A 26,201-nucleotide genomic window follows, 5' to 3' on the forward strand; every position below is an offset into this window, starting at 1 on the left:
AACTATGGTGTTGGAGAAGACTCTTGAACTCCCTTGGACTGCAAGGAGATCAAACCAGTCAATCTTAAAGGAAATCAGTCCTGAATATTCACTGGAAGGACAGATGCTGAAGCTGAAGCTCTAATACTTTGGCCACCTGATGCAAAGAGCTGACTCACTGGAAAAGACCCTGATGCTGGGAAAGATTGAGGGCAGGAGGAGAAAGGGACAACAGAGAATGAGATGGTTCGATGGCATCATCGACTCAATGGACATGAGTTTGAGCAAACTCAGGGAGATGGTGAAGAACAGGGAAGACTGGCGTGCTACAGTCCATGGGGTCACAGGCAGACATGACTTCGCAATTGAACAACAATTTTTCTCAGTAATGTTTCCTACTTTTCAATGTAGAATTCTGAACATTTCTCATTAGATTTATCCCTGGGTATTTAATGCTTTTTGATGCTATGAATAAATGATATCATTTAAAATTTTTCAATTCTAATCATCACTGCTTGTATATAGAAATACAAATGATTTTTAAACATTGACCCTTTTTTTTTAAACTAGTGACCTTGATAAACTCTTTTGTTGGTTTTGTACATTCTTTTTTTTTTCCTTCATGCACAATCTTGTAGTCTCTGAACAATGAAGTTTTCTTTCCTTTTTTTTTTTTTTTTTTAAAGCTATTGTGGGTAGGGAGAGTACAAAGATTTCTAAGCAGCCAGTCTGGCCCCTTTTGGCCTAAAACAGAAAATGTAATCCAACATCTGCCGTAAAATGAAATGTACTCACTCAGTCATGTCTGACTCTTTGCAACCCCATGGACTATACAGTCCATGGAATTCTCCAGTCCAGAATACTGGAGTGGGTAGCCTTTCTCTTCTCCAAGGGATCTTTCCAACCCAGGGATTGAACTCAGGTCTCCCACACTGCAGCAGATTCTTCACCAGCTGAGCCACCAGGGAAGCCCAAGAATACTGGAATGGGTAGCCTATCCCTTCTCCAGTAGATCTTCCAGACCCAGGAATCAAACTGGGGTCTCCTGCATTGCAGGTGGATTCTTTACCAACTGAGCTATCAGGGAAGCCCAATCAGGGCACCATACCCACCTAAAAAATAAAACACACCTTGTAAGCCTAATCCACTTCTGAATTTTCTTTCCTGTATTTGGAGGATGCTTTAAAAATGGATCCATAATTCATCTGTGCTTCTGCCCCTCCCCTAGGTCCTGCCTTCATTCTAAGCTCTGCCCATCCCCCTCTCCACGTCCTGCAGGGGCTTCTTCCCTGTTCCTCATTCAGAGTGATTCCCCAACCAAGCATGACCTGTGCCTGGTGCTAAGGTAAAGGGTCACACTTCAGAGTCTTCAAAACATACATGAGTCTTTATTTTACTAGAACCTACTTTAAAACAACCACCATGCTTTAGCCTCTCTTCTTCACTGTTTCAAATTTAATCTCTTTTAAAAATCTTTGTACGTATTTATTTTTGGCTGTGCTCGGTCTTCAGTGCTGTGTGGGCTTTCTCTAGTTGTGGCGAGCAGGAGCACTCTCCAGTCGCGGTGCACGGGCTTCTCTTTGTGGCAGCTTCTCTCATTGCCGAGCACAGGCTCTAGGTGTGTGGGCTTCAGCAGCTGCAGCACAAGGGCTCAGCAGTTGTGGCTCCCAGGCCCTGGAGCACAGCCTCAATAGTTCTGGTGCTCGGGCTTCACTGCTCTGCAACATGTGGGATCTTCCCTGATCAAGGACCAAACCCGTGTCTCCTGCATTGGCAGGCGGATTCTATACCACTGAGCCACCAGGGAAGCCCTCCAATTTAATCTTATTTTGAAACTCCTTTGTGGATTGGGATATTGGGATTTGAAATATATACACTATTCAGATCAGATCAGTCGCTCAGTCGTGTCTGACTCTTTGCAACCCCATGAATCGCAGCACGCCAGGCCTCCCTGTTCATCACCAGCTCCTGGAGTCCACCCAGACTCACGTCCATCGAGTCAGTGATGCCATCCAGCCATCTCATCCTCTGTCGTCCCCTTCTCCTCCTGCCCCCAATCCCTCCCAGCATCAGAGCCTTTTGCAATGAGTCAACTCTTCGCATGAGGTGGCCAAAGTACTGGAGTTTCAGCTTTAGCATCATTCCTTCCAAAGAAATCCCAGGGCTGATCTCCTTTAGGATGGACTGGTTGGATCTCCTTGGAGTCCAAAGGACTCTCAAGAGTCTTCTCCAACACCACAGTTCAAAAGCATCAATTCTTCAGCGCTCAGCCTTCTTCACAGTCCAAATCTCATATCCATACATGACCACAGGAAAAACCATAGCCTTGACTAGACGGACCTTTGTTGGCAAAGTAATGTCTCTGCTTTTGAATATGCTATCTACTAGGTTGGTCATAACTTTCCTTCCAAGGAGTAAGCGTCTTTTAATTTCATGGCTGCAGTCACCATCTGCAGTGATTTTGGAGCCCAGAAAAATAAAGTCTGACACTGTTTCCACTGTTTCCCCAATGGTACTATGGATAAAAGAGATAACTAATGAGAACCTACTGTATAGCACAGGGAGCTCTACTCAATGCTCTGCGGTGACCTGAATGGGAAGGCAGTCCAAAAAACAGGGGATATATGAATACGTGTAATGGATTCATCTTGCTGTACAGCAGAAACTTACACAACATTGGAAAGCAACCAAACTCCAATAAAAGTTAATGAAAATAAATAAAAGTTTGAAAAAGAAATCCCTTAGGAGAACAAAATGGTTCCTATAATTTTAAGCAAGTGTTCATACATTTCTGAAGCTGCAGTAAAAATGATCCGGGATCAACCATGGTTACTGGATCCCAGGACGCAGGAGAGGGGAAAAAAGCAAAACCTCTCACTGGACAGTCTCTGCATCACAACACAGACCACAGACACAAACTTCTCCAATAGAGGCTTCACCAGGGACTGAAGTGTCAGTGCCCATTTTTATTTAACAAAACAAACAAAAAAAAAACAGAATTTTCCCACAAACATCCACTCCAGGAGGAATTTTTTCAAGTTCAAAAAACCTAAGTCATAACATAATTGACACCCAGACGCCACCCGGAATAGGTAGTTAGGACAGAACACACTCAAGTGCTGATTAAATCAGAGACTGTCACACACTCTCCTCGTGGGCTTCCGTCAGCCTCACCTCCACTTGGCTTTTGTTCATGCGCCTCTTTAAATAGTCAGGCTCTCTAACTGCACGTTACCCTTCCATCTGTAATGCAGGGAGAAAACATTTGAGGAAAAACAGTAGCACTTCTTCCAAATTTGCAGTCTTCTCTCTAGAGATGTGCACTCAGGAACCCCACACTAGGCCATCACATCCCCCACCTCGCCAGCTCTACTTTCCACCCATTTCAATCTAAAAAGACCACTCTTCCTGCTAAAACACACTTTAATTATCCCCCCAAACAAACCCTAGGTCTCTCGGCACCCCAAAGCCAACCATACTGATGATTCATGTCTACATCTTCCAGATCCGTTCAGTTCAGTTCAGTTCAGTCGCTCAGTTGTGTCTGACACTTTGCAACCCCATGAATTGCACCACGCCAGGCCTCCCTGTCTATCACCAACTCCCGGGGTTCACTCAGACTCATGACCATCGAGTCAGTGATGCCATCCAGCCATCTCATCCTCTGTCGTCCCCTTCTCCTCCTGCCCCCAATCCCTCCCAGCATCAGAGTCTTTTCCAATGAGTCAGCTCTTCACATGAGGTGGCCAAAGTACTGGAGTTTCAGCTTTAGCATCATTCCCTCCAAAGAAATCCCAGGGCTGATCTCCTTCAGAATGGACTGGTTCTAAACCAACATCCCTCCAGCTCAATTCCCGTCCCCGCTTCCCAACCTGACACAAGTCTTCCCTCTTTATCTCCTCAAGCTTCACATGCGCTGTCGGCACTATATTCACTCATGCTTTTTACACATCACTCTGCTTCCTAAACAGCTTCGTGACTATTGTCTTTTCAAGGGTCCCATGGACTGTCTAGAGATGTTTGAAAGTACCTAATATAGCTAGAATTGTGCAGTTAATATTTGTCAAATAGATAGGTTAATAGACTTAACTTGATTTTTAATTTCTACTTATGTGTGTGCTGGCTCAGTCATATCCAACTCTTTGCGACCCCGTGGACTATATTCCACCAGGCTCCTCTGTCCATGGGATTCTCCAGGCACCTGAAGAATACTGAAGTGGGTTGTTGCCATTTCCTTCTCCAAGGGGATCTTCCTTACCCAGGGATCAAACCTGTGTCTCCTGCATTTTCTATTATGAGATTGTTACCGTCTATCTTATTCCACGGGATCACAAAGAGTAGGACATGACTGAGCGACTGAAAAACCACCACCACCATCTATAAGTAATTCAAGGAACTGGAGTATCTGTTAATTCCTCTCAAACTGCTCCACAACAATCCAGAATGGTTCTCTGCACATAGGATGCACTTGGTAAAGTCTGCTGCCTTCCTCTTTAGAAGAAATGTCTCACTATAGACTTCAAAACCATTATGAACTGCACTGTAAGCTTCAAACCTAGCGATGGGAGTGACAACCCACAATGACCCAGATTGTTTCAGAAAATAAGAACAGCTTCACCACTGCAGTAACAACTCCAAGTACAGTATTAAGTTTCAGACAGAAAGTCCGCTTAGGCTCCTGGTTCCTCCAGTCACATGAGAAGAATGAAAAACGTCTTGTGTTTTCAGTAAGACTGCATTTTAGCATCTTGAGGCAAAACAGGCAGAGGACGACTTGCCAAAGCAAAAGAGAACAGCTAAAAGCAGATGCACGACTGCAGCAACCATTACATTTTTGCATCTTAATTTTTGGCAGATTTCGTAGTCAAGTGCAACCCGACAGGAGTAATGAATAAATAAACTGCAGCTCTAGACATCTGGTGGTGTGGGAGGAAGAGATATTTTGGGCTATCAGATAAATATTCACATGATAAAACTTACCGGTGATTCCTTCCTCACTAAGCAACTGTTCTGAATGCTCATGGTGGGCAAATCTATGGAAAAAAACAAAACTGCAACCTGAAGACATCGAGTTCAGGTTGCAGGTGACATCCTGTCCCATTAGAGGCGCAGCGCACACCTGGCGAACGATGGGGCTGGCCCCTCGGAAGAGGAGGAGCCGGCCGCTCCATGCCACAGGCTGGAGAGGCCCTGATAACTCTGCCTGGGGTTCGGACATCCTCAGTTTCCCCAGCTGATGACTAGGCCGTCAATTCTTTCTCAAGAACGTGTCAGTTTCAGATATAGAAAATAGACTTATGGACATGGGGAGAGGGGAGGAGAGGGTGAGATATATGGGAAGAGTAACATGGAAACTTACATTACCATATGTAAAATAGACAGCCAACAGGAATTTGCTGTATGTCTCAGGAAACTCAAACAGGGGCTCTGTATCAACCTAGAGGGGTTGGGAAATGGGAGGAAGGTTCAAAAGGGAGGGGATATATGTATACCTATGGTGATTCATGGTGAAGTTTGACATAAAACAGCAAAATTCTGTAAAGCATTTATCCTTCAATAAAAAATAAATTAATTTTTTAAAAAAGGAAAAAAAAATGTCAGTTTTTTAAAACAAGTTTCAGTCAAGCTATAACCTGGGAGCCATTACCTGCCTCTCAAAGTGATCCTACTGCCCTCTACTTTGTGCATCTCAGCACTTAATTCTCTGCACTGCATCTTCTTTCTCTATTTTTATGGAGTTCTAGGTCAGGGTAGCTTATCACTGCTCAAAGAGCTGTCTGCAGACCCAATGTGAGCTTTCAACCATCTGTGGATCTCCAAAATGCTACCCATGGAATAAATTCGACTCTCAAGCATATAAGTAACATGAAGAATTCTACAAAGATAAAAAAATGAGCCAGCATCATGTACAGTTACAAATGCTTAAAATCGTTCCAGCCATTTCAACTACCACAAGACTTGTTAACCCAAAGATGAAATTACTTTAAGTCCTAACAGGACACCCTGGATCTTGTGAGCAAATTAAACCCAAGTGCTAAAACAACGTTCTGTCATAACTATTTCAATACTCATAGCTGGCTTTCCGGAGAAGGCAATGGCACCCCACTCCAGTACTCTTGCCTGGAAAATCCCATGGATGGAGGAGCCTGGTAGGCTGCAGTCCATGAGGTCGCTAAGAGTCAGACACGACTGAGCGACTTCACTTTCACTTTTCACTTTCATGCATTGGAGAAGGAAATGGCAACCCACTCCAGTGTTCTTGCCTGGAGAATCCCAGGGAGGGGGGAGCCTGGTGAGCTGCCGTCTATGGGGTCGCACGGAGTCGGACACGACTGAAGCGACTTAGCAGCAGCAGCAGCAGCAGCTGGCTTTGATGCTAGGAACGAATTTCAGAATAAGAAAAACATACCTTCTGATAATTAAAGGGAGCTTTCCTATTGCTTCAGTCTAGACTCCTCCTATGACCATGGAAACAGGATGGGGAGAGGGGTTTCTTGATGATGATGCTTAATTAGGTGTCTTTAAATGTAAAACCAATACTGCCACCTAGTGGCCATCTAAGTCACTGGCTAAACAGGCGATCTAACCAGCAAATAGTGAAAGCAAATGACAGTACAAATTAAGCAGAAGCACACTGAAACTAGACAGACGGCGTATTAAAAAGCAGAGACATCACTTTGCTGGCAAAGGTCCACACAGTCAAAGCTATGTTTTCCAGTAGTCATGTACAAATGTGAGAGCTGGACCATAAAGAAGGCTGAGTGCCGAAGAACTGATGCTTTCTAATGAAATCTGGTATTGCAGAAGACTTTTGAGAGTCTCTTGGACTGCAAGATCAAACCAGTCAATCCTAAAGGAAATCAACCCTGACTATTCATTGGAAGCACTGATGCTGAAGCTTCAATACTTTGGCCACCTGATGTGAAGAGCTGACTCCCTGGAAAAGACACTGATGCTGGGAAAGATTGATGGCAGGAGGAGAAGGAGGTGACAGGGTGAGATGGTTGGATGGCATCATCGACTCAATGGACATGAATATGAGCAAACTCGGGGAGATAGTGAAGGACAGAGGAGCCTGGCTACAGTCCACGGGGTCGCAGAGTCAGACACAACTTGGCGACTGAACAACAACTTCAAGGTCATATCCTTAAAAGATCCCTACTTGTCCTCCACACACCAGGATGCAAAGTAAGGGTGTCAGCCAGCTTCAACCATGCAGTAAGGACAAGACCCCTCAGCTCACAGCAAGCAACAGACAGAAGGAAAGCAGAGCAGGGCTGCCTACTCCTGCCCTCCTCACGTGGACTGTTTGTGGGGAAGTGAACTCCCATCTTCCTTAGTCATTGTTACGCTGAAAGCAGTCAGTGAACGTTCTGGTTCTTTTCCATACTGTCTCTCAAAGACACACTTAAGCATGAGATCACACTTCCCAAGCATCGACTCACGCTCGTTTTAGTCTACTCTTCTCCCTAAACTCTGTGGCTTCCTGGGGAGAAATAAAATAGTTGTTATATTTAATATAAGAGGTGGTGGCTCTAATCAATTTAAAAATTAAGACAAGTAATTTTAATAGATAAAATACTTTACTTAAAATAATGCTTAGTTTTCATTTGTTTCATTTATTCTGAATTCAGTTCAAATGCTGTATGCTCAATATTCACTATGCAAAAGGTACTACGAGAGAATTAAAAGCAGAACAAGCCAGAGCATCTGCCTTCAAAGAACCTGTGATTTCATACGAGTCTGTGTGCTTTGTGTGTTTGTGTGTAGTCAAAACTGTTCATTACAGCACTATTCACAATAGCCAGGACACAGATGCACACTAAGCGTCCATCAACAGATGAATGGAGAAAGAAGGTGTGGTACATACACAATGGAATACTGCTGCTGCTAAGTCGCTTCAGTCGTGTCCGACTCTGTGCGACCCCACAGACGGCAGCCCACCAGGCTCCCACGTCCCCGGCATTCTCCAGGCAAGAACGCTGGAGTGGGTTGCCATTTCCTTCTCCAATGCGTGAAAGTGAAAAGTGAATGGAATACTACTCAGCCATAAAGAAGAACAAAATGCCATTTGCAGCAACATGGACGGATCTAAAGATTATCATACTAAGTGAAGTAAGCCAAAGACAAATATATGTGCAAACTAAAAAAAACAAAAAAAAGATGCACACAAACTTATTTACAAAACAGAAGCAGACTCACAGACATAGAAGACAAACTTACGGTTACCAAAGGGGAAGGGAGAAGGATAAATTAGGAGTTTGAGATTAACATATTCATACTACTATACATAAAACAGATAAACAACAAAGACCTACTGTGGAACACAGGGAACTATATTTAATACTTTCTAATAACCTATAATGGAAAAGAATCTGAAAAAAAATTATCTGTGTAAGTTAAGGTGTGTACACACACACAGTTATATAACTGACTCACTCCATCATACACCTGAAACAGAACATTGTACATTAACTAAACTTCAATTTTAAAAAGCAGTTTAAGAAAAAAAGTGACCATACTGTAACAGAAATAAAAGGAAACTTCTATTACAATAGAAAAGAAAATACGGAAAGAGTTGGATGATTAATTTCAGGGACTCAGTTTAATATTCACTGAGGACTCAGGTTCTGAACATGGAAAGCTCTGTGCTTGGTTCTGAAGATCAAAAACCAGTAAGACATTCTCTGCTCTCAAAATTTATAAAAGAGAGATGGAACAAAAACAGTACAAAAGTGAAAACCATACAATAAAAGCAGAACCAAGGAGGAAGCAATTTGTCCCTGTGGGTCAAGACGCTGCACAGAAAGACATCCCCGGGAGCTTGTCAAGATGAAGGGGGTTCTGTGCAAGGTCACAGAGGCTTGGCATAGCGAGGCAGGCCCAGGGACTCCAAGGAGTTTGCAGTTACTGGCAAACAAAATACAAAGGGACGAGGGGTGGGAAATGAAGCTGGCACCAGAGGTGGGACTAAAGTTAGCAAGCTCTGGTGTGGCGTCTTGGTGAAAGGTAAGGAGCACGGGAGGCCCCACAGCTCTGCCAGATCCACACCCGCAGCTGCCGCCACCTGCCTCCACTCCCGGGAGACGCACATACTCTCCATCCATATACACGACGGCCACACTGTGTTTAGACAAGAACCTGTAATCATCCTCCCCAGAGTCTACTGCCAGTTTTAAGCACCCAGTGGTCCTGCATGTGAGCCCCAGATCCCTGAAGAAGCAGGCATTCCCAGCCCCTAACAGCACCTTCTGCCTAAGGGGCAGGAAAGAAGAAGGAACATTTTACAATCCCCATTCAGTTCAGTTGCTCAGTCATATCCGACTCTGCAACCCCATGGACTGCAGCATGCCAGGCTTCCCTGTCCATCACCAACTCCCAGAGCTTGCTCAAACTCATGTCCATCAAGTCGGTGATGCCATCCAACCATCTCATCCTCTGTCATCCCCTTCTCCTCCCGCCCTCAATCTTTCCGAGCATCAGGGTCTTTTCCAATGAGTCAGTTCTCTGCATCAGGTGGCCAAAGTACTGGAGTTTCAGCTTCAGCAACTTCCTTCCAATGAATATTCAGGACTGATTTCCTTTAGGATGGACTGACTGGATCTCCTTGCAGTCCAAGGGACTCTCAACAGTCTTCTCCAACACCACAGTTCAAAAGCATCGATTCTTCTGTGCTCAGCTTTCTTTATAGTCCAACTCTCACATCCATACATGACTACTTGAAAAGCCATAGCCTTAATAATAATAATAATCCCTATTGCTTCCCTCCAAAAGGTACCCACATGCCTTTTCCCCACTGTAAACAAAGTTCTGGGAGCACTGTCCTGTCCCTGGTTCCTGGGAAGACACTCTTCCCAGAAGAGCAAAGGGGATAAGACAGACAGGGAGACAGTGATGAGTACCTATTAGAACAAAAAAAGTACCCATTTGCCAAAAAAAAAAAAGAAAAATTAAACAGCAAAAAAGGAGCTGGCAACTAGTAGAGGAAGTACTGGGGGTATACTTAATCAAGTGGCCTTGGCTGGCAAAGTATGTAACAAATCACATTAACAGTGAGGACTACCAGTATGGAGTAAATGCAAGGTATATAATCTAAAAGGCACACGGGGGACTTCCGGGCGGTCCAGTGGTTAAGACTCTGCGCTTCCACTAGACGGGGCACAGGTTCAGTCCCCGGTCAGGGAACTAAGATCCGGCATGTTGCAGTCATAGCCAAAAAAAGAAAACAAAATAAAGAAAACACACGTGAATCTGCCTCTCCAAGAAGGAGGGTATTTTCTGGGAACAAGCTACACAGAGATAGTTGTGCCCTTAATCCATACATGAAACCAAATGATGCATAACTCTGTCCTGATGTTATCACTGACTTCCAGTCTGGGGTAACTGCCAAGGCCTGGTTGAGTTCAGTCCCATGAACACTCGCCTGGACCCCACTGAGGAACTATGTGGGCTCCTGGCTTCCCCTCCACCCCTCCACTTTCCCCGCCCCCACCCCCTCACCCCACACCTACCCCCCCACCCCACCGCTGCCCTGCATCCACCTCTACCAGAGCCCATGGGGGAAGACCAGCCATGCAAGGTTGCTATAGGAGTTCCTCTGTGATGGAATCTGAAAAGGTTTAGTAGAAGACACTGCCCCAAGCTGAGTTTCCAGACAAATAATAATGAAAGTCACTCAGTCATATCCGACTCTTTGCAACCCCATAGTCCATGGGATTCTCCAGGCAAGAATACTGGAGTGGGTAGCCTTTCCCTTCTCCAGGGGATCTTCCCAACCCAGGGATCAAACCCAGGTCTCCCGCATTGCAGGCAGATTCTTTACCAGCTGAGCCATAGGGGAAGCCCAGACAAAAGAGAACTTTAATCAAGCTACTATCTCTAATTACTGCCCCACCCCAAGCAAAAAAAACCCACTTGTCTACAGCCTGCAATCCCTTTCTGTCCCTTGAGAAGTGCTGATGCTCCAAGGAGAGGAACCAGGATCTGTCCTTGTGGGGACATGGGGAGGTCGGATGAATTTCTCACACACAGCATTTAAAGAGCAAACACAATAAACCTCACTGCCAGCAGTGCCCCGACGTTGAACACCATTAAGGTTGTTCACTTTTCCATTCTTATTTCCAACCCTTTACTTCCACGCTCCCACCGACAGAAAGCAAGCCATCCGCCAAACACACAGGTCTCTGGTCGAAGAACTCTGATGGCTTTTACCTCCAGACAAGCACTTCTGTCTTGAAGGCCAAGGCCACGGCCATGCAGTGTACTGGGCTGGGAGGACTGTCTCTGCTTGGCTAAGGAGGAATGCTTCTATATGGCTGCATGCGTGGGTAGATCTTCCTTTGCCCCAAACCTCCCACAATATGCAGAGCAGATTTAAATTCAGTTCACGCTTATTTTAAACTTTATTAAAGTAAACCTGGATGTGTCAATCTTTCTCTCCATAATCCTCCTCGGATATTACATTATAAATCAAATCAGAAGTTCAGTTAATAATATCCAATCAAAAAACAGATTAAGAAACTCATAGAAGCACCACTGCACAAAGGTTAATGAAAATGTTATTTCAACATAAAAACTGCCTTAGAACCTGTTACCAAAATTTCGAACATTAATTACCTTTGCTATTTTAAGCTCCACCTTTAAAAAGTTATTTCTTCCACTTTTTTCTGTCATATTTTATGATAAAACCATGCTAGTCCTATACATTTTTACATGTTTGTTAAAATATGAATATAATAATTTAGAACATGATACTTAGAGCATTTGAAATTAACTAGAGCATTTTAAACAATAGATAGTCCATATTAAGCCAGCAAAACAAGCCAGAAGATGTATTCTATCTAAATAGAACTGACTCTCTATGGACCAAGAGCTTTGGAAAACATAAACGTATCAAGAAAAAATTCAGACATCCCAAGTCATCTTTACGTACCTGTGTAAGATCTGCAGATTGCTTTAGGATGCTTTGTTTTAACTGTTCTGCCTTCTTCACATGAAAAGAATTACTTTGACTCTGGATGACAAATACAATTTCTTTTAAATCTAGAACAACAAAAAAATTTGTTCAGGTTTTTTTTTTTCCCCCTTTTAAAACAACAACTGAAATAAACTTGAAAACAAATCAAAACGAAAAGAAAAGGAAAAAAACAGTCACAAGGCATGCCTTCAGGCAATAAACTCTTAGGGGAAAAAAAATCAATTTATATGTAATTCTAGTGACAAAATCTCTCTTTTTAAACTCATCTCTACAACTTCCTTCCTAGAAGTTAGCAAGTAAATACGCTGGCTGTACTAGACCCAGTCTGGTAACAAACTGTGAATTTGTTCCTGCATCTGTCACAAAGTATGCAAATGTAAATGTGAGAAAGTATGAAAATGTCTAGAACACGCACCTCCCCAGTCACTGAAAACCCACTGTGTTTGCAAGAAACCTTTTAAGAATTACACAGAATCCTACAATGCGCCTCCTTGTTAGGGGTCGCACTGCGACCCCCAAGCTTCACGGGATAAAGTGTCCTCAGCCCCAGGACCTCAGAACTTGACCTTATTGGGAACTGGGTCTTTACACAGGCAATCAAGTTAATGTAGGGTCATTAGTACAGGTCTTCACCCAACATACTTGGTGCCTTTATTAAAAGAGGACTGTAACCTACCAGGATCTTTGATCCGGGGGATTCTCCGGCCAGGAAGACTGGAGTGGGTTGCCATTTCCTCCTCCAGGGGATCTTCCTGACCCAGGGGGTTGAACCCAGGTCTCCTGCATTGAGGGCAGATTCTTTACCAGCTGAGCCATCAGGGAAGCCCCTAACCCAATATCCTGGTGTCTTTATGAAAAGAGGCGATCTGGGCAAGAGACACAAAGGGAGGCTGCTGTGAAGACCCAGGGAGAAAACGGCCACCTTCAAGCTGAGGAGGGCGGCCTCAGAGGAAACCACCCCCCACCCCCCAGAACGCAGAGACACATCTCTGTGGAAGATGTGTCACCTTGTTTCAGCACCTTGTTTCAGCAGCCCCACGCAAACTGACACTCGGCCGCAAGCGTGCTCTGGACGGCCCCTCAAGGCGACACTCAGCAGGGACCTCAGGGGGCACCTGGCCAGGGTCAAGTTCATCTCCAGGAAAACACCCACGACTGCAGGGCCACAGGGCTGCAGTGGGAATGAGCTGCCTGTCAAGCCTGGGTTCAGGGTCGTCAGGGTCTTGACTGGGGCTGGAAGAGAGGCAGCCCTGATCTGTCACCCCTTTAGACCAGAGGAGGGTCTCACCTGCAGAGGGGGAGGCCCAGACCCCACACCGGGAAAGCACGTCAGGCCTGCCCAGGTTCCGAGCTCGTGATAAAAGAAAGAAGCTGCAGATGTGCCAGGACCCTGCCACCAGACAGGGGTGTTGGCTAAAGGCAGACATCACATAAAGTTGCAGCCTCCGGCAAGGTTGACTATAAACCAATATGGGGACCCTCCCCACACTGTGAGCTCTTCCCTTTAACACCTCGACTCCCAGGTGGTGCTAGTGGTAAAGAACCCGCCTGCCAATGCAGGAGATGAACGAGACACAGGTTTGATCCCTGGGTTGGGAAGATGCCCTGGAGGAGGGCATGGCAACCCACTCCAGTATTCTTGCCTGGAGAGTCCCATGGACAGAGGAGCCTGGCGGGCTACAGTCCATGGGGTTGCAAAGAGTTGGACACGAATGAGTGACTAACTCTTTGTTTTCAAGGACACTAACTTGGTTTCTATTTATTCCACTGTATTTTACCATTCTTGTGTTGAGCTCTACAGTTCTGTTCATTTATTCACTCACTCAAATATTCATACGACAAACAGCCCCACAGTGAGCCATCCAAATCCTAAAAATGTTCCAACATGCTTTTTGAACAACCTGCTGAATGTGACCTAATTCTATGTAGGAGTTTATATAAATTCGAACCTTCCATGTACTATCTCTATTTCAAGTCAGCATCCTGGCTCTACAAATCAGACACACAGATAACGCTCAAATAAGTGTCTTCTACTTCAGCTGAAATGTAACTTCCGATCCACTACATCTGAGACATTAACATAACTCACTTATCAGAATGAAACAAGGTTTATTTCTGTTCAAGAACGGAGTCAATAAACCTCAGAGAATAATTTCTGCAAAATGTAATAAAGCTGAAGACGCACATCTGCAATGACCCAGAAACTTCACTGGTATGTCATCCTTGAGAAGCCCTCGTATATGTTAACAGGAGTGCTCACCGCAGCATCACTGTGTGAAAAGAAAAAAGCTGGAAGCAAACCAGACACTCACAAGATATACAAACTGGAATACTACACAGTGGAATTCACACAGCAAGAAAAGATCAACTAGCTGTATATGGATCAATCCAGATGGAAGCTGGAGATGAACCCTCCAGACAGAACACTGAAAAAAATGCGGGAGGTAATGACCATACGGCATAAATCAATGGTTTTCAAAACTATAAACATAAATCTATATAAAATGGATATATGCTATACAATACACATGTACACACAGATCTAACTGACGTGAAAGCAGCAACGACGACAGGAGAGCTTCCCTGGAGGCTCAGTGGTAAAGAACCATCTGCCAAGGCAGAACACGTGGGTTTGGTCACTGCTCCAGGAGGATCCCACATGCCACGGAGCAACGAAACCTGTGTGCCACAACTACTGAGCCTGTGCTCTAGGGCCCAGGAGCCGCACCTACCGAAGCCCGTGAGCCCTAGAGCCCAAGCTCCAAGATAAGAGAAGCCACTGCAATGAGAAGCTCGCACACCACTAGGGAGTAGCCCCCGCTCACTGCAACTAGAGAAAAGCCCACACAGCAACAAAGACCCAGCACAGCCAAAAATAAAATAAAAATTTTTTGGAAAAACAAAGACTATAAGAGAGTGATGAACACCAAAATCAAGATACTGGTTTAAAGGCTGCAGCCATGTTAGCAATGTTTTGTCTCTTAATCTGGGAGGTAGATACCTGGATGTGACTCTTTGTAGTTCCTGGTATGTTCAAAATAATTCACAATAAATTTTTTAAAAGAGCAGCTCCACCTGTCAAGAGGTTAACCCTGCAGGAATCACCTCCCACCACCTCCTCTACCAGACCAGCAAAGTGTCCACTGTTTGCACACACAGCAGTTCTTTCGCATGGGGAAGACGCTTGGCAAAAAGAGAGGAAGCAAATTCTCCCCCTTTCCATCTCCTGGGTCCTGTGCCACGACTTGTATTCACTCCCCCTCCTTTTATCACGCGCTTGGATCTCACATGCTGTGTGCACTCAGCGAACACTGAGCCTCTCCTAGCACAGAGTCCAGGGTACCAAAGGAGCAAGCGCGGCTCCAGCACAGCAGTCCAGCTCAGAAGACAACACGGAGCATTCCGTGTCGGGAGCCAGGCGGGGATGCTGGGGGCCTGGAGGCAGGGAGCCAGGGCAGGGAGAGCTTCTGAGAAGGATGCTCTCTGCGTTTCCTTTAAAACACAGCAGTGGGGCTTCCCTGGTGGTCCCAGTGATTAAGACTCCATGCTTCCACTGCAGGGGGCGAAGGTTCCAGCCCTGCTCAGGGAACTAGGATCCCACAGGCCATGGGATACGGCAAAATATATATATATACATAAATTAAAAAATAAAACTGAAATGTAGCCGTTTTCTGCAGACGCAGGCACAGAAGGGAGCAGTTGAGTGGCAGAGAAAGAACTGGGTTATCATGGAGCCCTCAGCCCACCTCATCTCTGCAGCAGCCCTGAATGGGTGACTGGGAGGTTTATCAGGCATTTCTGAGAAAAGGGTGGAGAGAACAGCCAGTGATGAAGTCAGAGAGAAAGGCAGTGTCAGCCAGGTCAGATCAGGAAGAACCTATGTGCCACACAAATAGGCTGTGTCTATAGATTCAGTTCAGTTGCTCAGTCGTGTCCGACTCTCTGCAACCCCATGGACTGCAACATGCCAGGCTTCCTGGTCCATCACCAACTCCTGGAGTTAACTCAAAACTCATGTCCATTGAGTTGATGATGCTATCCAACCGTCTCATCCTTTGTCGGGTCTATAGATTAACAGCTTTCAAACTGGGGAAGGGCCCCAGAGTCACCTGGGACCCCAGACAGCAGAGCCTCCCCAGGGGACATGACGAGGGCACAGAGCCCTGGGGACCCCAGGGGGCCCTTTCCCAAAGGAGGGAGCAGCGGAGGTTTGCAACAGCAAGTGGAGCACAGGGCACCAGCAAAGATTACAGCTAGAAGTGGCTGCACAGTGAGGCAAGGGACGGACACATAGGGGAGTTACCTGTATAAGGCAAGAGAGGAAGGGGTACCCAGGTGTGCCCGGCCCTATAGCCCTGATACAGTGAGTGACAGATGCCCGCATTCAGCCCCACCCCGATTCCAGACAAGAACCCGGGGAGTCCAGTCTGATTATGTGTTTGTGCCCTCCCAGAGTGGAGTCCCTGTTTCCTTCAGTCCTGTGGCGGGCCTGGAATCAAATTCTGCCGGCCTTCAGAGTCGGACTCCCTGGGGACCCCCAGGCTGGGGAGCCTGGTGTGGAGCCCAGAACCTTCACACAAGAGGAAGAACTTCCCTGGCATTAACGTTCTCCAGTCCGTGGGTCGCCCACCTGCTGGGTGTGGGATTTGATTTTATCGTGCTCGCATTCTTCCACCACCTTGCTGTGGCTTCTCCTTTGTCCTTGGACATGGGGTGTCTTTTTTTGGTGGGTTCCAGTGTCCTCCTGCTGACGGCTGTTCAGCAACTAGCTGTGATTTTGGTTCTCTTGCAGGAGGAAGGAAGCGCACAGCCTTCTACTCCACCATCTTGAACCTAGTCCAGTTTAGTTCTTAAATTCCTGCTGTTCTTTTTCTTTCCAAATGGGGTGTTTTCTTTTTAAAAAAATATTTATTCTCATTTATCTGGTCTTAGCTGCAGCATGTCTTGTTGCAGCACTCAGGATCTTTAGTTATGGCATGTGAAGTCTTAGTTGCGGCATGTGGGATCTATTTCCCTGACCAACCATCGAACACGCGTGCATGCTAACTCACTTCAGTCGTGTCCGACTCTTTGCAACCCCATGGACTATAGCCCAACAGGCTCCTCCTCTGTCCGTGGGATTCTCCAGGCAACAATACTGGAGTGGGCTGCCATGACCTCCGCCAGGGGATCTTCCCAACCCAGGGATGGAGCCCAAGTCTCTTACATCCCTGCATTGGCAGGCGGGTTGTTTACCACTAGCACCATCTGGGAAGCCCAGTTGAACTTCAGGCCCCCACATTGGGAGGGCAGAGTCCTAGCCACTGGACCAGCAGGGAAGTCTGTCCTGCCGTTCTTTGTATCAGCACCAAGAAATACTTCCTGATATACATCCTAAGCTCTGCAGACTGCGTTCATCGCATGTTGACCAAGTCCAGACCCCAGGGCTCACCTCGGGAGCCGTCTTCTCTATTCACGTGGCTCAGCCCCCCAATTCTTAAGCTCCCACAGCCTGGTCACTGGAATCAAATAAGACGATTCCATCCCTTTGCTGATACTTCCTGAAACCCACTGTGATCTGCCTTTTGCAAACACTGTCACAACTCAAGACAGACTGTCATTGTCTCTCCTCTAGGAATGAGCAATAAATGGGCAGCACACCAAATGCCTGACAATAATGATGAGTGTGACGGGTGAGAAGGGGCGATAAAGACATCCATCACGGGTGCAGAGAGGACCCAGGCGGTGCTGAAGCGGACAGAGGCTGCGGAGAGCTTCCAAGAAACAGAACCGGAGAGGGCTACACAGGAGGATTAACTCTTCTGTGCAGGTAAAGCAACCCAAGGTTCTTGGAGTCTCATTTCTGAGTATACACCATACCAAACATCACATTACGTGCTAATCTGTAATCTGTCTCGGTCAGAAAGTAACTAGAAACATGGACTTCCACACACTGGCATTTTTCTGATGAGAAATCAGTGTGATGTTCTTCAGACAAAAGCTACATGACAAGCAGCCTGTGATGTGAGGCAGAGATACATACACGTGCACACCTACACACGCACACACACACACGCACGGAGAGTCACACAGTGATGCTGGCCAGAACAATGGTCACTGGTGAATGTACGGACTAGGCACTGGATCAAAGGAGATGAAAAGACCACCCCACCCTTGGAGTCGGTCACCAGGCCCTGTGGACCATGAGACCGCGACGGGGTGTGGATTCTGCTGGGTCAGCTGCTTTAGTAAACCCCAACCCCACTCCGTCCCACCAACTCACATTAAGGGTATGGCAGATAAGCCCTCTGGGTCTTTCTTCAGATGAACAGATACCAAGTCAAGTATTACCAGCTCTGCCATGTACAGCTGCTAGAAGGCAGATTCACCTGCTTGGGGAGCTTCCCAGGTACGCTGAAAACTCACACTCTAGACCAGCACCACCATTCACTTAAGAACCACCTACGGGCTCCCCTGGTGGCTCAGTGGTTAAGAATCCACCTGCCAAAAAAAAAAAAGAATCCACCTGCCAGTGCAGAGGATACAGCTTTGATCCCTGACCCAGGAAGATCCCACAAGCTGCGGTGCAACTAAGCCCACACACCGCAACTACTGAGCCTGTGCTCCAGAGCCCGGGAGCCACGGCTACTGAGCCCACGTGCTGCAACTACGGAAGCCCACACACCCTAGAGCCCACGCGCCACAAGAGAGCAGCCCCCGCAGCCACACTAGAGAAAGCCCAGGCGCGACAATGAAGACCCAGTGTGGCCTAAACTAAATAAATCAATCTGAAAAAAAACATTTGCTACAGGAGGCCCAGCAGTTTCCACACACACACACAAAAAAAAAAACCAAAACACGGAGGGGATATATGTATACCTATGGCTGATTCATGTTGAGGTTTGACAGAAAACAAAATTCTATAAAGCGGGTATTCTTCAATAAAAAAGTAAATTAATTAAAAAAAAAAAAAAAAAAACACAGACAAATGCCCAAACCCACCAGGGTTGGCTGCAGAGGTAAAATCTCTATTTTAATCTCCTGAGGAGTGGCTGACCACGCAGGGTATTGTCGTGTTGTCATGTAGGGAAGACAAGCAGCACATCACTGTGGCTTCTTAAACACGGCTACTCTCAAGACCCCAAGACTCTAGCCCGCACCCCTGTGGTCCCTGTACACCTGGGCCCCAGCACAGCCCATCCTACCCCCGCCACCCAGCAGGGCCACTACCACCTTCCAGACTCCTCAGAATCCAGGCCCAGGCAACAAGGACCTTACGAAGGAAGGTGTGTCCCTTTCCCCTCGTCCAAGGTTCACCTCCCGAGTCTCCATCACCTGTCCTGGGATGACCCATAACGACCAAGTACACACGCTTGGGGAAGAGACCCAACATACAGAGGCCAGCCTTGCCCTCCCGTCATCACCTAGAGCCTGTTTCCCAAAACTGAAGCCAGAAAAAAAAACACAACAAACTCATGGTCACAACCCTGACAATGCTCACGATACATGGGGGAGAAAGATGGGTTTATAAGGCAGTGAGTGCAGACTGGGAGCTGGTGGGACTGAGAGACACGTGCAGCGTCTGCAGAGAAGCCAAGAGCCGCCTCCGCCAGAGGATTTGACAGAAGATGTGGTCACCACGCTGACCCGCAGGGGACAGGCTGCCTTCAGGTCAGCAGTGGTGCCCCGGCTCCAGGCAGAGGGGACATGAAAAAGGCCACAGCTGACCCTTCCTCCCACTAAGTGTGCGTGCGCCCCTGAGAACAGACTCTGTCTCCATTACCGCTGTACTCCTTACAGCAGCCCCCCAGCACGGAAGTCTCTCTTTACCAGCAGCTCGATACACTGAGGCTGAGGGAAATAAATCCAGCTCATGAATTATTACTTCCAATATGTTCATCTGAAATGTGTTCTCGTGTCTTCGTGACGGTAAACACTGGGCTGAGCAAGAGACGAAGTATTTGGCCAACAATATTTATCACATAAATAAAATCAGAAAGAAAAATTCACTTCACTGAAATGTAATTTACAAGAAATAGCCCCTGGATATCAACTCTTAAGTTAAAAAAAAAAGAAATCGTTACTCACCTATGTCATTTTTCTTTGATATATCACTTTTCTCCAAATTCTGTATTTTAAATAAAAGAGAAAAAGATCAATCTCGTCACATTAACAAAAAACAAAAACAGCAATACATGAAATAAACATGTATGGTACATATTAACATCTGGGGGTAAGACATGGAAAATGAGAGCTTGGAAGTGCTCCTTAAAGAAACAGACAAAAATTAAGGCAGGAAAAGCAGCAATAATATATTTCTGCATCAGAACAGAAGACTCCTATGGGGCCGTTCATCTCCTACGTGATGGTGGGCAAGTCACCGAATTGAGCTGAGGCTCTTTCTTCTCGTGTAAAATGGTTCACAATGTTCAATGTTCACAATGTTCCTGTTCACAATGTTTTAAACCCTGATACATGGTAAGAATTACATACGCGTCAGGACTGTACCCATTCTGACTGTGTGTTCCTTGGGAAGACGGGCTCTACCAAACACCATATTTATCATCTGGGGGGCTCAGACAAGCGCCCATCAGCAATGTCACCACTGTATTCTCTCCTACCTGAGAAGCAGCCCTGGGGGGAGGGGGTCCACCTGGGGCTCACAAGATTTCCTGAGCACGGAAGGGGCTCTCAGAGCTGCAGAGCTTCAAACACAGAAACGTGGATGTGGGCATGTGAGCACAGATGTACCTGATCCTGATCAAACCAGCTCCTCAAAGACTCCTCCACAAAGCGCAGAGTGTCAGCAGCTAAATCTGCCATCTTCACTGTCTCCTCTGGCAGAAGGAATTCTCCCTCTAATTGCCCCTTTCCATTTTCAACCACCACACGCTATAATTATGACAATTGGACGGTGGCAAATATCCTTCCATTTCCCTCACGACTGCAACAAGAAATGCAGTCGTGAGCCGTTATCAACAAAACATCAGCAGCTTACAAGCCAAGATACTGCCACCGAGACATGTCCTCTCAGGATGCAGGAGGGACTGTAACAGCAGACAGGGGAGCAGCCACCTTCGGCAGCGTTTTCTGAAATTCTCTGTGTCTCAGGAGTAGAAATAACAGTGAGTGGAGAAGAACCTCAGAGTTATGTACTGATCTGCTTGCCCCACCTCGGGGTCAAGTGACACTTGACCTAACGATGATAAAACACATACTTTTCAGAAGAGCGGCTAAGAAGACTGGAAGGCTCAACCACTTCCCTAAATGTGCTCAACCAGGGCCAGGCTAGCATCCTAGGTCGGCACATGTGGACTCACTACCTCTCTGGCCAGGAGCGCGGCCTGAGCCCGGGGACAGAGCCCTCGGCTTCCCCTTGGCCAGGCTGCCTTCTCCTTGCCAGGCCACGCCTTTGGCTGCTAGACACGGATTATAGAAAACTGGAAATTTCAGATCCAAAAGTAGCAGTGGAATGGATAAAGAAACTGTGGCCTCTTGGTACAATGGAATATTAATCAGCCTTAAAAAAGGAGAGAATTCTAGGACTTTCTTGGTGGTCCAGTGGTTAAGAATCCACCTGCCACTGCAGGGGACACAGGTTCGATCCCTGGGTGGAGAACTAACATCCCACATGCCACATGGCAACTAAACTTGTGCACCACAACAAAGAGCCCACAGATCCCGAGTGCCGCGACTAAGACCCGAAACAGCCAAATAAATAAGTAGATTCTTTTTAAAAGGAAGGGAATTCTGACACATGCTACAATATGGATGAACCTAAGGACATGATGCTAAGTGAAATAAGCCAGTCATAAAAAGATAGAGACTGTATGACACCACCTACGTGAGGTACCTAGAGCTATTAAATTCAGAGATGGAAAACGGGGTGGTGGAGGGGCACGGGCCAGGAGGGGATGCAGAGCTGTGGCTTCATGGGAGGAAAGTTTCAGTTCTGCAGGATGAAGAGAGTTCTGGAGACTGCTTGCACAACAGTAGGAACATACTTAGCCCTACTGAACTGTGCACTTAAAAATGGCTAAAATGGTAAATTTTATGTGTCTTCTACTACAATTTTCTAAAAATAGCATGGGAGATGATCCAATCCAACATTCCCCTTCTGCAGATAAAACAAAAGAGGCTCGGAAAAGGCACAGGATTGGCACAACATCTAACAGCCATTCTAGCCACAGGCCAGGACTGAAGGTCTTTGGCCCCTTTCCAGCGTTCCTTCCTTACACCTTCCAGTAATACATGCCCAATCCTCCCCCAGAGGCACTGTTCAGAAAACATGCTTCATGAGATGGAAACATACTTTGAGAGTAAGCTAAAAGATATGCAGAGTACATCATGCGAAATGCTGCACTGAATGAAGCACAAGTGGGAATAGAGATCGCAGGAAGACATATCAATAACCTCAGATATGCAGATGACGCCACCCTAATGACAGAAAGCGAACAGGAACTAAAGAACCTCTCGATGAAGGTGAAAGAGGAGAGTGAAAAAGTTGGCTTAAAACTCAATATTCAGAAAACGAAGATCATGGCATCTGGTTCCATCACTTCATGGCAAATAGATGGGGAAACAATGGAAATAGTGACAGACTTTATTTTCTTGGGCTTCAAAATCACAGCAGATGGTGACTGCAGCCACGAAATTAGACGCCTGCTCCTTGGAAGAAAAGTTATGACCAACCTAGACAGCATATTAAAAAGCAGAGACACTACTTTGCCGACAAAGGACCGTATAATTAAAGCTATGGTTTTTCCAGTAGTCATGTATGGATGTGAGAGTTGGACCATAAAGACAGCTGAGCACAGAAGACTTGATGCTTTTGAACTGTGGTGTTGGAGAAGACTCTTGAGAGTCCCTTGGACTGCAAGGAGATCCAACTAGTGAATCCTAAAGGAAATCAGTCCTGAATATTCATTGGAAGGACTGATGCTAAAGCTCCAATATTTTGGCCACCTGATGCATAGAGCTGACTCATTAGAAAAGACCCTGATGCTGGGAAAGATTGAAGACAGGAGAAGGGGATGACAGAGAACGAGATGGTTGGATGGCATCACCGACTTGACGGACATGAGTTTGAGCAAGCTCCGGGAGTTGGTGACGGACAGGGAAACCTGGCGTGCTGCAGTCCATGGGGTCTCTAAGAGTCAGACATGACTGAGTGGCTGAACAGCAACAGCAAAAGTATTAATAATACCTACAACAAAAGCCACCTTTACCGGAAGTTGAACATAAAAAGTATCCTGAACTCAATGATTCCAGCCAAGCTGGAACAGGAGCTAGACTTTCTGCCAGATGCCTTGGCAAAACCAAAGAAAATCAACTGAAATGCCACAGCTTCCTGTTATTAAGCACTGCAGCTCTGACTGCTGGATACAATAGGTAGGAAATGTCTGACCATTTCAAACGGCTCAATTTGTAAACTGTAAAAATAAAATATCCAAGAATCACCTGATTTAGGTGAACTGAAATGGAACCAAAATGGTCTTCATTAATTTCCCCTTTGAGAAAGAAAATTGGAGTAAATGAACTAATTGACAGAACATTTAAAATTCTGTCTCCAGCTTTCCTTGTGAAAAGGCTTAGTTCTTCCTAAGAAGAAACACATGGTTTATTTTATTATCTCTTCTGCTGTGTGTTTCTAACACCATCAGTATCCATCAAAACGTGCTCACTATCAAAAGTTCTCTAGGTCAACGGAACTGCTACTCAGACAGGAAAGATATCTGCTACCAGGACACGCACCCCACAGACAGCTCCTACCCTAGCCAGAAAAACACAGATCTAAGACAACCTTCAGTGCAGCTTTTATCTTTAAAACACAAGAGATTTGAACACTTGCAATCCATATATGTGATGCTTAGTTTATAAATCCTTCATTAAAAGAAGATTAAAAAAAAAAAAAAGCCTCATAAGAATTTGCTATGAAATCTTTTAAGTAAAGAATTAAACTGGCATCTTCAGCTTGATCACAACCGCCCACCCACCCCTGTGTGGAAACTTCTTGAAAGGTTGCATGGGGCCTTTCTTGCTGTCACAGCAGGTAAACGTGTAAATAGGGACGGGCACTGCTCTCAGTGGCAGACACACAACATAATCTTCAATCTGCCTTTGTGAGGGCAGTCCTGTTTCAGATGAGGGAACTGGACATGGGTGTGTCCACCGGGGGCCAGGGTGGGAGAAGGACCGTGAACCACAGCAGTCTGGCTCCAGAGCCTGGCTCCACGCCTATGTCCCACAGGGCCCAGTGTCACAGGCCAGCGCAGGACGGAAGGCAGGTCGAAGTCACCCTCAGAGCTTGGCTGAGGCCATGCATAGCATGAGCTGGGAAGGGCAGGCTCCACGGAAAGCCGAGGTGGGCCAGAATTCAGCAGAGCCAGGGCCCGGGGAGCCAGGAGATGCACCTGGGCCAGAGGGCAGGCCCCGGCCGGGACAGCAGGGTGACGGCTGCCTCGGGATTCCCGTGAGGAGCCTCCTGACACCAACCAGGGAAGCTGAGTGACTTGGGGAAGGCCCCCAGCTCTGAGCAGGACTGGCCTGGTTCTAGGGAACCAGGGCCCTTGACTGCAATGAGCAGTGGGGTGAGCAGGAAGGAGGGCGGCCTTCTGGGCCACAATGACGGCTCCCAGGTGTGCTGAGGGTGATACGCCAAGGACACCCCAGTGAGCATGATTACTGTCAAGGGCCTTAAGTCCTGTCTCGGGTTCATCTACAGACAGACTTCAGACAACCTTGGACAAATCGATTCTCCTCCGTCTCCCAGCCTTGGCATGGGCTACAGTAGACATTTCATCACTGCCTCTCCTCAGGGGATTAATGGCTTTTTGGCTCTGTAGCCAAGCACAGATGGGGTTAATGACACTTTTCAAGGACTTTAATACCTTTGCATGAAAAAAATGACACTAAGATATAGGACTTACCTTATCTCTACTTATATTCATATATGTATTTAAGGCCAAAAATATATGTATTTCTTCTTTTGGAAAGATGAGTAAAAACCTGTATTTGAAAGTATGTGCTATAATTCCTAAATCTATTATACAAAATTTTAATTCCCTATTAATAACCCTTAAATTCATAATGAGCTTCATTATAGCCAAACAAACACGTGACAATGCACAGGACAACGTAATACAAAAATACAGCATGAAAAATTCACGGAGTCTGCAAGTGGATTCTGACCTCACCTTTTAATACTCAAGTGACCTCGATCAACTCACTTCTCTAAGCAAGTATTTTCTCTGCTCTGTATGCGAGTATCTGCTTTGCTTAGCAATAACACGACCACTGAGAAAAGCAAACCAAATTAAACGTCTGAAATGCTTTATTAACCATAAAGAATCATAAAACCATAAGGAATTATTATCCTCATTTCCCTTGTGTGGGAACCCCATGGTATAGTTAGAACAGATCACACTCTGTTGGTAAAAGAAACATTCTATTTAAAAACACTTTTATACTAATTGTGGGGCAAAAAAGAGAGTCAACTGAGCCTTAATTAATGCAACAAAAACAACTCATATTTTAAAAAATATTCTCTTTCTCAAATGCTAAACTGATCTAATGCAACCCCAAATGGCAAAAGTTAGATGCAGTTCTTGAATGCAACCAGTGATCGGAGAGGAGCAGCTCTGAGATTTGGAAAAATGCTGTTCCCCCGCCATGGGTCCCCCACGTCTTCATTTCAGGTTCTGACTCTACAAGGAGCCTGGTGGTCACCTTTGGGGTCTCAGCCAGTCCCCAAGATGCCCTTTCACATAATGTCACCTCAAGGTGAGGAGCACTCAGGGACTTGTGACCCCGACACAGCACACGTTTCATAGGCTGGGAAAACTAGGTCCAAGATTAAGTCCATGGTGTCTCAAAGAGTCAGACATGACTGGGCCACTGAACAACAACCTAAGACGTGGAAAGACCAGAAAAAATCTACAGTATCCAAGTTAAGACTTCTAAAATGTCTAGCTCCATATCCGAACACCTTTTTTCTTAAGATAAAATTTAAAACCAAGTGGATCTGCCTTAATAAAGGTTTTTTTTTTTAAGCAAGACTATGTGAGTTGCTGCTGTGGATTCAAAAACCAATGTTGACCAACATTTCATTAATTCATTGAAAGATGAAATCATTATAGCTCCCATTAAAGAAAAGACAGACAAATCTCAGACAGCAAGAATAGATTTGGTTTTAGAATTAGTACCTTAGACTGTCTGGCCTCTTTCTTCACATCTTCAGAAACCAAAGCAAAAGCTAGGGGGGAAG

The 26,201-nt window shown here is 45.9% G+C and overlaps 1 protein-coding gene across 1 annotated transcript in view; it reads right to left on the bottom strand.

Moving 5' to 3' along the window:
- The window catches only part of B3GLCT (beta 3-glucosyltransferase), a 118,898-nt gene that overhangs the window by 75,852 nt on the left and 16,845 nt on the right, over positions 1-26,201 (bottom strand). The window contains exons 3-5 of the mRNA XM_086330781.1: positions 26,140-26,189; positions 20,024-20,063; positions 11,912-12,021 (exon numbers count right to left, since the gene is read on the bottom strand). Of these exons, the coding sequence (XP_086186907.1) occupies positions 11,912-12,021; positions 20,024-20,063; positions 26,140-26,189 (200 nt within the window). The remainder of the gene's footprint in view (positions 1-11,911; positions 12,022-20,023; positions 20,064-26,139; positions 26,190-26,201) is intronic.

This window comes from Bos grunniens, chromosome 12, assembly GCF_055505025.1.
Source record: "Bos grunniens cultivar Pamir isolate PY7600 chromosome 12, Bosgru_T2T1.0, whole genome shotgun sequence".
NCBI classification, from domain to species: domain Eukaryota; kingdom Metazoa; phylum Chordata; class Mammalia; order Artiodactyla; family Bovidae; genus Bos; species Bos grunniens.